The following is a 12968-nucleotide window of genomic DNA, read 5'->3' on the forward strand; positions in this document are numbered from 1 at the left end:
CCTTCTTCGCGCGTTAGACGAGCCGAAGCTGGGTTTTGCTGCTGGAACTGGCTACTTTTCATTATAATTATAGCGTCCGCATTCCTTACTGTGTACCCCACAGTTCCAGCCGTGCAACGCCCTGTATATGCACACAAAGTGCACAATTGTCGAACACGTTATCAAAAAATCATGCAACCCTCCGTCTAACGACGACGATTGCTGAACGCGAGGTTTTCTCGTGATGGATTCTTTGCTTGGCCAATCCCACACTGCGAGTATGTGCCACTCTGGAGGTACGCACCTCTCTTCCAGAATACCCACAGCAAATCTCGGGCGTGCACTCCGTAGGCCTAATGTCTGGGTTTGGGATGTACGGCGCGAATCGGTACCCGCTGCTTGGCGACCATGTCGAAATAGAGCAGTTGGACAGACTCCGGCTTCAATAACGCGAGGGACCCAGGTTCGATTCCGGCCACGGGAGGTGTTTTCTTTCTTCTTTTTTTTTTTTTGTTTTAATCACGATCATTCAATATCAGCGTAAGAGAAAGGTGGCTTTCCTGCAGGGCGTATTGGCGCACAATGGCAAAAATGAGGAAACTAAATCTTTGCTTTAATTATGGATTAGATAAAGTAATTGAGCGAAAGAAAAAATCCCAAAATGAAAAGAAGCGGCGTAGGAATGCTTAGGCATTAGTAGACAATTCTCTAAATTTCCATACACATTTTGTTATCTACCGCGCGTGGTATGGCTACCTTCTAAGTATCTGTGGCGCTTACGTTACCACCCATTCTGACAAAAGGAATGAGAAGGGCAGAAACCGCATCCGGACAAATTCGGCCAGAACACCGGCGTGCCTTTGTGAGCTGAACCTTGCTTAGTCACAACTCTGTTCAAAGTGTGGTGTACCGAGTGACGTCAGACTCTCTACCATGAACTGCCCAGATCATGGGCTCGAGCGGATGGCTTTGTTTGAACAACTTCAAAAAACAATCTCCCGTATGCTTCTTTCATGGAGGTCACATACCTCGAACAAACATATTTTTGGGTGAGAGATCTTGTGCCCAGTCCACAAGTTTCTGAAAGACACAAAGCGTCGTGACTCACAGAGCTTTCTGGCTTGAGGTTTGATGTGAGTAGTTTTTAAAAAGAAAAAGCTGCTCCGGCGGAGCAAGCCATTTCCGGCACACCTTGCAAGGCGCGCCCCGCCTGTTCACTAACGACACTCACCCACTCACTCACTACTCGTATACGGGCGCAAACCTTCACGCATTGTTCCCCCATTGGTTCATCACGCTTGTGAAGGGCAGACTACAGCACTCCTTTGACGAAATAAATCGTGACTTATTTCGCTGAATCACTTATCGGTGAGGAGAGCGCCCTCCTCGAGGGTAGCAGAGCCTTGATAAGAAAAGAAGTCCCCCGGCTCCTCACTTACGGTATTGGCGGGTTGTTCCCGCTTTTTGTATATCTGAGACATGTGTGCTCTTTTTGCGAAAAAACTTATTCTGTGTAAGTTTTGTGTAACTTTTCAATAATCTTCATAATACTTCTTTTGTAAGTTTCTTCTGTTGCGATTGTTTCTATGTGCTCTTTTACTGTTCATTTACAAAAGCTCCCAACGCAGTGCCACACTTCGGGACCTCTTTCTGTATTATCAATCCCCATGCACTGTACCATTGTTATTGGGAAAACAATAAACTGAACTGAACTGCACTGAACTGACGCAAATAGGTACGGACATATTTTTGCTTATAGCCAGGCATACATTGTAGTTCCTGATAAAACGTAATAATTTCGGCCAGTGACGCCACGGCTTCAAAAGGTCGGAACCGCCGCTAACAGGTAAACAACGGCCGCAAGTATTCGCGAGAGCAAGGTTTAAAATGATGACGAGATAAGAAAGTAAATATCATTGGGGCACCCATGATCGAATCGACATAATGCGCGACAGCAGTGGCGTGACCGCTTTCCCTTCCTCTCTTCCTCGCAATCGCAGCTGGGAAGAGTGGTGGAGACGCAGACGACCATCTTTGACTTCGACAACTTCTCCATGCTGCAGGCCCTCACCACAGAAGGCAAGTGGCTCAACTTCGCTGTCTGCTCCAATAGCACAGCACTTGCTGCGAGTGTGTGCATGCTAATATAGCGGACAGGCGGCCTTTCAGTGCATTTTTTTTATGTTGTTGTTTTTGTTTTGGCTCTAACTACTCGACAAATCGACAGTGAGAACTATAAGGGTTTTTGCTCGGAGTTGATCTTAAAGAGTCACTCGCGGTGAAAAAGTAAGGTTAAAACTCGGTAAGCAATAGCTCAAAATCTTTCAGGTCTCATCTTTCTCGCCTCTTTTTAGCAAGTTCTTGCTGACGGAGAACGCTTTGACTTGCTTTTATGCCTGGATATTTATAAACACTACGTTAGCGGTATTAAAGGCTGCATTTTTGCGTAAAACCCACAGGCGCTACACCGCAACATCTTGCTGTATTCACTCAGGGCTCTTAACGGCATCTTTAGGGCCCTATTGTTCATTAAAATAGAATTAAGTGCGTCACTACTCTAATCGCCCAACACCTTCGTACACCCAAGTTGTACCTTGTTCGCGCTGCCACAGTCTGTGGACATTGTCGAATATTACGACAAGCGGTTGACATAATATAAAAATCTAAAGAGCAGGAGCTGTTCTTTTCTTTTTTTTTTTCTTTTTTTTTTGAACGAACGAACGAAACAAACACGCAAATTCAGAGTAGTGTAACTCACAGCACTGGATGGATCTGGAGGGACTACCCGAACATTTAATTAAGGTTTCCGAAATTCACCGAACACTCGTGCTCGCCTTTCTTTAACCTCTTTTGCTTCTAGTGAAGTACCAAGTGCTGAAATTTAAGCCCTGGACACCGCGCTCCCCAGGGGAATGTCAGTCACAGATAGTCAACACCACCGAGTACTGTACAGAAAAGTGGAGGGTGTAATGGTCGTGGTGCTTGTGCGCAAGGGTAACTTGGCAAAGCTTACATGTAAAAACAAATTGAGACAAAGGATTACATATCTTTGCTAGGGAAGCACGCTAGCTTCCTCGTAATTTTCAAATGGGCTTACTTTGAGACTTACGGCCCACCTCTCTCTTTTTTCCTGCAGCTGTGACCGCGGTGTCAGCGTTCATTCGGATGTACGAAGCTAACTACCCGGAGCGGTTACACCAGGCGTTCGTCATCAATGGTAAGTCGCTTGTGCCGGGACAAAGTTCCCCGAAACGTTTCTTTACAGTTTGTGAACAAGAGACAATGGGGGTCACGGGAAATTACTCGAACGTGATTAATCGGCACTATATACGATCAGCAAGCAGCCTAATATATTTATCACTTCTGGTGGTTTCTAGAATGTTGTACTCTTCTCTATGGCGTCTGCAATTCGTGACCGATATTTTGAAATAATTTTTCCATCAATGCATTTTTTATGGTTATTCGTATAATATCTGAAGGCACCAGTGTCATTACTCGCCTCCAAAGAAACCCGCGACGCGGGTGGTATATACCTTTCCAGCTCGAAGCTTCCCTAACCGAGCGGCCGCATGTACCGGGTGACGGCTGAAGAGAAGAGATTTTACCTACGACAAGCTTTGAGCCTGCAGTAGTGCTACACATAGGTAGAATATTTGAAACAATTCCTCAAATCGGTCTCTATTCCCATCGGAGCATTCGAACCCTCTTTCTAAGCATCGCAAGATTATACCGCAATGCTCCATCGACGCTGAAACAGACTAATCACAAAAAAAAAAAAAAAAAATGTGGAGGTCGTTCCGAACCGAGCCTCCACTTTTAACAGGCGATCAAGGTCCGCCGCAGAAACGGTTGTTAACGCAGTCAGCGATGACCACCGCGCAGTTGCTCCGTGCCAATGTTTCTAAACCGTGCGAAATCGACGGCGCGCATTTCGAGGTCGTCGCCGCTCCGCCGGTGACGACATACCGCGGAGGCGGCGGTCATGAAGTCGGCTCCTGTATGCGTAAATCGGTTGCTTATGCATGCATGAAGTTGCCACCATCGTCGCTTGCTCGTAAATAGAAACCCCCCCGAGCCAAGCGCGTTCAATGGCTCTGCTGCCGCGTCGTCATGTATACCCTCGGGCTGGCTGCATTGGAGTCAAGGACGGCGGCTCGCTTATCGGGAGGGGTCACAAACAATTCCCTCTTCCCCTTTACTTTCTAAAAAAAGACAGTTTGTTGTCGAGCCATTGATTAAAAGCCGAAACATTCATTAGGCTGCGAATATTCTGCACAGCCGGTACACCTTCGAAGGACAAACGAGGCGGCGGATTTTGCAAGCGAGCATCTGGTGCCCGGACTAAATTTACTCCGGCAAAATTTAATCTGCGTTCCACGATCATTCGAGATTTAAACATCTCGCGCACGGTACAATGGAAGATCGACCCTTACCCTTTACTTGTGCATATAGTATTTCATACCTCCGATCCCTACCCTACTTTTCCCGTACTACTCGTATAGCTGGCTATACGCGCTCAGTCGAACTCAATGAAAATTTTACTGGAGCTCACTGAAGTGTAAAAAAATCTCTGCACCTCATGTTACCAGCTAAGAGAAATGTAGCGGAGAAACTCGGCGGGGCCCCCTATCATGTAGAACTGCCATTGGTGAAAGCTAAAGTTATTCAAACTATTTACACAGTAATAGGTTTGCGTGTTGTTGCCGCCACCAAACGTCTTTTGTGGTTAGAGAAGAGAGCGGCTGGACGTACTCGTTGTGTGTGGGTTCTTCCTCCTGGCTTGCCCCCGATTGTTCTATGCAGGGCCTCGCATATTTTAGCCCTCATCAATCAAAAACCAGATTGCTGTCGTGACCATATTAAGGGATCGGCAGGGAGTTATCTTCGAATGCTACGAAGAACATTTGTTTAGAAAGACCACCGCGAGTGAAGCAGATACAAGCGACCAGTGCAGCTTTAACGCCGAACCACGTGCGTTACCAACGGTATACAGTGGGCCTCACGCTCTTTTTTTCTTTGCCGCTTGGGAGCCGATGATGCTACGCAAAAACTTTCCAAGAGACGGGAAGCGGGTTGAGCGGGCGTTCCAAAAGCACGAAGCCTCCGCGTCACTTGGGACTAGTGACGTCCTGTGCCCGCCGGTGCCGTGGCAGGCATTTTACCGCCCGCGTTCAAAGGGTGAGGCGAACTTCGTTCTGTTACACCATCACTTGTCTGCATTCTCAAATTTGGACCGCCTTAGTGATGCGCGCGCAGCAGCGGAACACGGCTGTGCAGCCACATGCTAAGTAGTAGAGGAGAAGGAAAGCTCGGTGACCACGCACCCTCGACCTCTAACGGGACAGGTGTAGGAACATCGGCCTTCAACATCGCGTTCCGCCCCTGAGAGTGGCTTTCCCCATTAAAATAAATGCAGCGCCTGTCGGATTCTATCGATCAAACCGCACGCCTGTTGGTTATATTCGCCGAGCGATAAGCTTCCACGTGTCCGGAACAACTCATTAGCGGTCAGACCCATTAACAGAACCACCCCGTTAACTGGCTGCTACCAAGCAGCTAGCGGAGCGACACTCAAGGATGACCCGCGTGTGACGTCATCGTTTCGGTGGACGACCCCACCGCGGTCAGATGGAGAGAATCATATAGCGATGACGCTTTATTATACAGCATGTTTCCTTCACTATGGTAGGAGCTCAGAAGGCCCGACGAAAAGTACACCGGCTACGTACGGAGTATAGAAGAACATTCAGAAAGAACCGGGGACACAAAAAAAGTTTATAATGGTCCACGAGAAGTCAGAGCAGCTTGTGCCATGCTAGCTAAAGCTTGAAGTTCCTTCACTTGTTGATCACGTGACATATCGGTGAAACAGCGAAGAGACAAAAGACTCGTACCCATTCTTCCTTTCTTTCGTCCCTGCGTGTTCCACCGACATGTCTTTTGCTATGCTTTAGTTTTACCGAGTGAATTGTTCCAAGTGACAGATATGTTTTCCAGGCAACAAATTGATGCAAACCTTTTCTTTTTTTTCTCTCTACAGTTCCAGCCCTGTTCTCCGTCCTGTTCAACCTGATCAAGCCTCTGCTCACCGGAAACACACTAACGAAAGTTCATGTCCTAGGAAGAGGCAAGTGTGCCAACTTTAGAAGGGCGGATGTTGCTAAATATCCGGGTGTCTATGTGACTCTACACCTTCAAGTGGCACCTACGATAAAAGAAAGTAAATTCATGAGCCGTTTTAAAGATCCAAGTGCTAGCAGTGAGATATACTAAATTTCTTGAGTAAAGCTATCCCTTTAATTTCCCTACAGTTTATCCCATTTGACCCACTTCACCGCACATGAGGCAAACATTGCGCCTGTACACGGAAGTTAAAAACTGGTCAGTAATTCGTGTCCGTGTGACTGAGAACTACCTTCAGCACCACAAACTCCGAATCCTTTTCGGGTTGAATAGTATTCTAATAAGAATTACTGAACTTTTCTTGCGCGGAAGTCTGGTCTGCTCACGTGCTTGGTATGAGAAAGCATTATGGCAACTTTAATTGGTGAATTGGAGGAGGAGGAAACGTCCCAATGAAGCAGTTAGCCTTCGGGAAGAGTCCTTATTCTAAGACCCCTTGAGACGGTCCGATTTCTTGGGCTCTCTTCACTAGCCAAAGCTGGTCTTCAGGGTCCGAGCTGGACAGTGCTCTCTCCCAGTGCTCAGGGGAGGCCTCTGGTGGCAGCCGTCATCTTCACTGGCCAATCCCTTTGAGTGGGTAGTGGGAACTGTGGGTGGATATGTTGACTTCGCAGCCAATGGGAATTGCTGAGGCGGCCGTGAGCTTCAAGGGGGCACGGGACAAGTCCGAAGACTGTTCGCAACTCCAAACGGAGAAGCTACGAACCTTGTCTGAGTATATCTTGAAGAAGCCATCATGACACAGACGCGATGTATCAGTAAAGTATCGCCAGGGGGAGCCTTAATGCTTCCGCATTCAAACCATGTAAGCGGACCATAGAGTTCCTAGAAAATATTATTTTGTATTACGAAGGTGTAGGCTAGTAGCGGAAAAAAGTAAAGTAGGTGACGTCACTATTGCCTGTCATTGCTTGTCCCTGGGTTCGATTCCAGTGCATGCCGGAGTTGTTTTGTTTTTTTTTTTACTTCAAGGCACGTGGAATTTCGGAGCCATTAGCTGCTAACAACGCCCAGTTTTTCGCCTCATTCGGCACATAATGTTTTCGCGTTAAAATACCTGTTGGCGCCCCAGCGGAATGTGGCCTTTTCATAAAAAAAGAGAGCATTTCTTTCCGCCTCCCATCACATGACGGAGAGTATAAGGAGATAAAAAGGCCAACTGCAAACTATGACAAACCAACTATGATGCAAACTATGACAGCTGAAATACGCATATCCGTGGCGCGCAAACGGCTATCAAAAATCGGAGTTTTTGAAAACGAAATTGAGGGGAGCGAGGCCGTTACGGCCAGGCTGAAGTGACGTTCCAGCCGGCCCAGCCAGCAAGCGAGGGGCGGCACGCGGCCGGCCGGCCGGGGCAAACCTGCGCGCAACGTTTCGCCCTCACCGCAGTCCAAGCCCAAGGGGAGCTCGACCGGTTCTCCTGGTCAACGTTACTCCTGGCTGGCCGTAGGAAAGAGCGGAGGGCCGACCGCAATGTCACTTCTGCTTCACGGCTGTTTGCGCGATCCGCGCGCAGGCGCACTGTCGCCTGTGACGGAGCTATGTTAACCGCTTATAACTAATTAACAAGGCATTTCACGAAGCAGTCATTTCCCAGTTGATTTGGTGACACGTACTTACTGCACGTTTAAAGTAAATTTGAGTGCAGTTGGCCTTTGAAAGACTTGACAAGCCAACTTGCGAAGTGAGGGATAAACAAGAACCAGAATTCTAAATCGTCCAGCATTATCACTAAGGGCATTCAAAAAAAAAAATGTTTTCCGCAGATTTTTGCACAGTTTTGTTAATGTATTATTACACCTATGACAGCAGCCCAAATTTTTAATAATATCGCGGGATCGTCGACCTGCGGGTGGGTCACCGCCTTATCGCGGTAGAAATCGGCGAAACGAGCGAGAGTACTTTGGCAGCGTAAACTGGCCAGCCCCTGCAACCATCGTCTGCTAGACTGTTTCCTCAAGCACGACGCAAGCCCTTTCCGCTGCTTCTCAGCCGCTTTGCCGGGGAACAAGGCACACGCGAAATCGCTGTCACCGCCCGGCACTGAAGATAGCTCGCTGATAAACAGCCGAAAGGGGTTGTGTCGTGCTTGAGGGAACAGCCTAGCAGACGACGGTTGGAGGGGCTGGCCAGTTCTGCGCTTGCAAAGTATTCTCGTTCGTTTCGCCGATTTCTACCGTGATCTACCCGCAGGTCGATGATCCCGCGATATTATTAAAATTTTGGGCTGCTGTACATCGTGAGACTAATTGCACAATAAAAATAGTATTTTTTAGTAGTACCCAATGTAGCAGTTCCGATACCGACATGTGCCATAGAGAGCGCACTATGTAGCTCAACTCAACCTCGGGCGCCCATATCCCGCTTTTTTGCAAGCGGATACCACCGAACTATGCGTGCTTGTTGGGTCAGCCCAACAACCCTTTCATTCAAGAGCGAGCGTTTACAGAAACTGGAACCGGGATAGCTCGACACACTGATTATATTCGAATCTGCCCGCATTTGTGTAAACAAATCCGCACCGGAGACGTATTGGATGCAGAGCTTCGTTCGTAGCGGAGCCGTCGAATGGGGACTAACGGCCCGGCACGTGTTGGCGCTCGTGCAGGGGACAACTGGAAGGAGGAGATCCTCAAGTACATAGACGCCGACCAGCTCCCCAAGGCGTGGGGCGGAACCTGCGTCGACGAGAACACCGGGGACCCGTACTGCTCGTCACACGTAAGTTGACGCTATTAGCGTTCCTATGAGCAGGCTGCGGCGGCCTTACGGCCGCGCTTCCACCGTCCAAGGGAAGGGAATTTGGCTGATTGTTATCCGCTTCCATGCCGAGCGAAAAGCGTTGAAATGGCCGCCCGTCCCAGCAGCCAAATGCATCGCCGGGGAAGTCCTGCAGCAATTGCACTTATATCGTCGGTGACGCCGTACGTGGCTGCAACTTAATATTGAACTTTATTTGGGCCGTATTCTGAGTTCCCCCCTCCACTCCATCTGCTCCCTCCACTCGGCTGAGGGGAGGATTCCGCCATTCTTCTGCATGGGAAAATCGATTTCAAGTATCTCCTCCATTGGAGGCTCGAGCGGAGGAAGGACTCAGAATACCAGTGTTTGTCTATGCTGCTGACACGCGGTTGAAGCTGGAATCCCGACGCAAACGACGTCGGCGGGGTGACGGCGATGAAGCGTACCAGCATGAAAATGCGTATTTCGCCTCGCACGCATGGTTGGTAAGTAGTCGTAACCACAATTTGCATCACAAAACATAGCGGTGATGCTTTTATTTGCAGTCCTGTTACTGATATGTATTAAAGTGCAATGCGGCTTAAAGCGTAAAGAAACGGTATCCTTGAAAGTGGCCGCGGATTTCCCTCGCCGTTTTTAGATCGGAGACAGTATCTGATGGTAAGCAGCAGCGCCCGTTTCATGCGATAAGCAAGCCTCAAGAAGGTTAGTTGCAAAGAGACAACCAGTAGCCGTAAGGTCTCGCTGCCGATTGACGCCGGGCAATCATGGGCTTCATCAAGGGCGCGGTCGTGTTGCGTGCACTTCTGTTTGTTTTGAATTGCTTTTCTGCATGAGCTCTGCACCTTTTAGATAAAGAAATTTGTTTCTTTTATTATTATTGGCCGAGCAATTTGATAAGAGGCCTGGCGATATATGTGTATAGCGCTAAACCCTTCTTGGCGATAAAGGCCTTAAAATTAAAATTAAAATTAAAATTAAAAAAACACCTATACCTCACTAGCTATCACTACAACACAGAAAGGGAAATCCCTCTATTAGAGCAGCCATACAGGGCGCCATTACCGAACAACACGCGAGAAAACAGATAAACGCCAAACAGCATTACAGCACAGTGGCAAAACAGCACATCGTAAAAAGTACAGAACGGCATAGTCTGAAAAATTAGGGCGAAGATACCAGCGAACGCTAAGGCTTCTTTGGAGAGTCGGCGCATGTCTTACAACCACCGCCCCCTTTGATATCCACCGCCCCCTTTGATATAAAAACCTCCTGCAGCTGCGGCCGTTGCTGCTCCCACAGCCTCGTGCCGCCTGCAGCGTGCATACCTCGGCAAAAGTGTACGTCACTCCCTTACGCTCACTACAAAATACACATATTTCCAAGAGCACTCAGTCACCCTCCCGCTCATCACTCGCTCTCTCGCTCACTCACTCACTCCCTCACTCACTCACTCACTCAGACAGACAAACAGACAGACAGATGGAAGGACGGACGGAAGGACGGACGGACGGACACAGACACACAGACAGACAGACAGACACAGACAGACGGACAGAGCAAAATTTTCGGGTTTAAGTAGCTCAAGAAGATATTTCGTGCAGAAGCGTTCGCGAAGAGTTGCTGCTGAGAAAGGAGGAGTCTGCGAACGAAGGCACCGAAAGCGACCGGGTGCCCGGAAATCAGTGACGAAGCGTCTGCGCGCCGCACGCGAAGCATTTCACCTGGCGCAATGACGTTGCACTCAAAGCCCACCTTCGCCATGTCCCAGCGTCACCGGCGTTATCGCTGGCAGTTCACGAGGTGTATATGTTTCATGTATCTATGTGTGTTTCGGCGACAGTTTGTTAGAGCCATTTTCAGCCGTTGTAACCAGTTTTAAAGCAACGGTTTACTAATCTCATTGAGCGGCTTCGCCGTCGCGGTAAATTTGACCTTCCTTTGACCGCAGCTGCGCGGAACCCTTGGCAACCCATCGTGTGACTCGGCGGGCCGAGCTGCGCCGACGGCCGCGTTCGCCGCACCCGCCGCCGCTGCCGGCTTGGCGCGTGCGCTCTCCGCAGCAGGTTCACGCCTGACCACGAGACTCGCCGCGTGCGTGCGAGCGTGTACATGAATGAGAGCGAGGCCGGGCCGTCTTTTCTGAGCGTTGCGCGGAGGAGGCTTTGAGCCGCCGTAGGCAAGCGGCGTCTGACCAGCCCGCGGATGTCGCACAGCGAGCCGTTCGGCTTGCAAAACGCGGGAAGCGGGACCACAACCAAGACAAAGGCAGTCTTTGGACGATAAGTATAATCACTACAGATAAATCAAAGGTTAACCAAGTGAAACCAAGATTTAACCAGGCTAAATCAAGCCATCGCTTTGCATATTCAGGCTTACCTGAGCTAAGCCACAGCCATTTTTTGAATCGCGAAAAATACAGAGGGGCCGCTACACTGCCGATTCAAAGACTTCCGACATGCCGACACTGCTCTTTCCTTACACAAGTTAGGGTACTTTACAAACGCCGTCACGGAACACGACACAACATGGTGCACAAGTGCAGCCAGACAAATCTTGGTATTTCCCCAACCCATTTTCCGTAGCTACTGTGGCCATAATTAACTTCCCATGGGCGGATTATGCACTGTTTCTATTCAGGGGAAATGAAGGTTTAAATAGTAAGCTTACCGGCAGTCTTGGTTCCATGCTGATCAATCGTTGGAGCCAGCCGGCGGCACTCAACTTCCGCAGGAAGCTCCTTGTATCATCATCATCATTCGTCAGCGCACAAGTCCTAGAACACGTTCTCTAAGTTGCTCCTCACCTCCAGTCTCCTCTATCCCCACTGTGGCTGGCACAAAAACAGGCCTTACGCGCACTGCAGCTCCCGACGCGGAAAATTATTGTTGTGGCCACCTTGCTTCCCAACACGCGGTTTGTAAATGGCAAACTCAACCAGTTGTCACCTTTTGAAGCCTCCAAACGGCAGGAAGGTTCATTCCACCGCACTCCAGAGGGCAACGAACACTGGCGAATAGGGTGCTTCGATGCCAGCGGTGGGAAAAGAACGAGCTCGGAAGAGTGCCGCGCGGGAAGATTTAAACAAAGTGGTGATATGATCAATAGAAGTAACGTCAAGACGTCGTAGTAGCTTATTAGTAATGGCGTCCGCGCCTGGTGCGTCCAAAGGGAACGGCCTGTGCCACGTCTGTCAATGCTACACATATCCGCACAATTCGCACACCCATCGAGGAAGGTATGCCCAACAATTTACACGGCGTTTCCATGCAGACAACTGCGTAAAGGGGCCCGAAATCCAAGCACGGGAACGAGGTATACTCCGAACGTCCAGAGGTGCTCCAGCGGAAGCATCGTCTGCGAACGACGGCTCGCAGACAATGCTTCACCCGTCTGTCTATACAGACGTGACGAGGCGTTTTTGCGCTGCCGGCGGCGCGCTAGCACCGGCGTTGGGAAGAAAACGCAACTTCACTATGTCATGGTATCGCCATGGCTTTGTCGCACGGAGCTCACGAGCGCTTGCATCTTAAAATTAATGAAAGCATTGCAAGTCATTACAATTACCGACCACGGCAACCCCGTTCGCGCCAGAGCGAAGAACAAATGGACGGCTCTTGGCCCGCGTTTGGGAAAACCCGAATGCAGTGATGGAGGACGTCGTAACAAAATAAAAAAAAAATGGCATCGCTGCATGCCGATGAAAGCCGTCGTGCACGATGGTTACTGATATAAGCCAGTTTTATCTGACCGTTTTTCCCGGTCCGCTCCGCTGCGATAGCAAGCGGGAGCGCCTTTCCGCATGCGTGGCGCACTTGGCCGCGAACGGCATTGGCTCAGGTTGCGCCGTGCGGGCCGCCGATACCGGAGCGGACCGTCGAAAACGGTCAGCTAAAGCTCTCTATAGAAGCAGCGCTAAACCTCGGCTTACCGAAATACGTTTATTTCTTTTTGGTGTGACAAATGCACGCACAAAAAGAACCTTCCGACCGAGTGCACTTTGATCATTCTATTGGGCGCAGTGCGACGAAATCGACATCGCTTTTCTCTGTCGCTCGCGC

The 12968-nt window shown here is 49.4% G+C and overlaps 1 protein-coding gene across 1 annotated transcript in view; it reads left to right on the plus strand.

The window, feature by feature from the left end:
- Positions 1–12968, plus strand: part of LOC144144601 (SEC14-like protein 2) — a 55123-nt gene that overhangs the window by 32498 nt on the left and 9657 nt on the right. Inside the window, exons 7-10 of the mRNA XM_077676108.1 lie at positions 1978–2058; positions 3116–3196; positions 6020–6106; positions 8774–8886. Coding sequence (XP_077532234.1) covers positions 1978–2058; positions 3116–3196; positions 6020–6106; positions 8774–8886 — 362 coding nt within the window. The remainder of the gene's footprint in view (positions 1–1977; positions 2059–3115; positions 3197–6019; positions 6107–8773; positions 8887–12968) is intronic.

Source organism: Haemaphysalis longicornis, unplaced genomic scaffold (assembly GCF_048455015.1).
Source record: "Haemaphysalis longicornis isolate Haplotype H1 unplaced genomic scaffold, Haemaphysalis longicornis Haplotype H1 scaffold_7, whole genome shotgun sequence".
In the NCBI taxonomy this organism is placed as follows: domain Eukaryota; kingdom Metazoa; phylum Arthropoda; class Arachnida; order Ixodida; family Ixodidae; genus Haemaphysalis; species Haemaphysalis longicornis.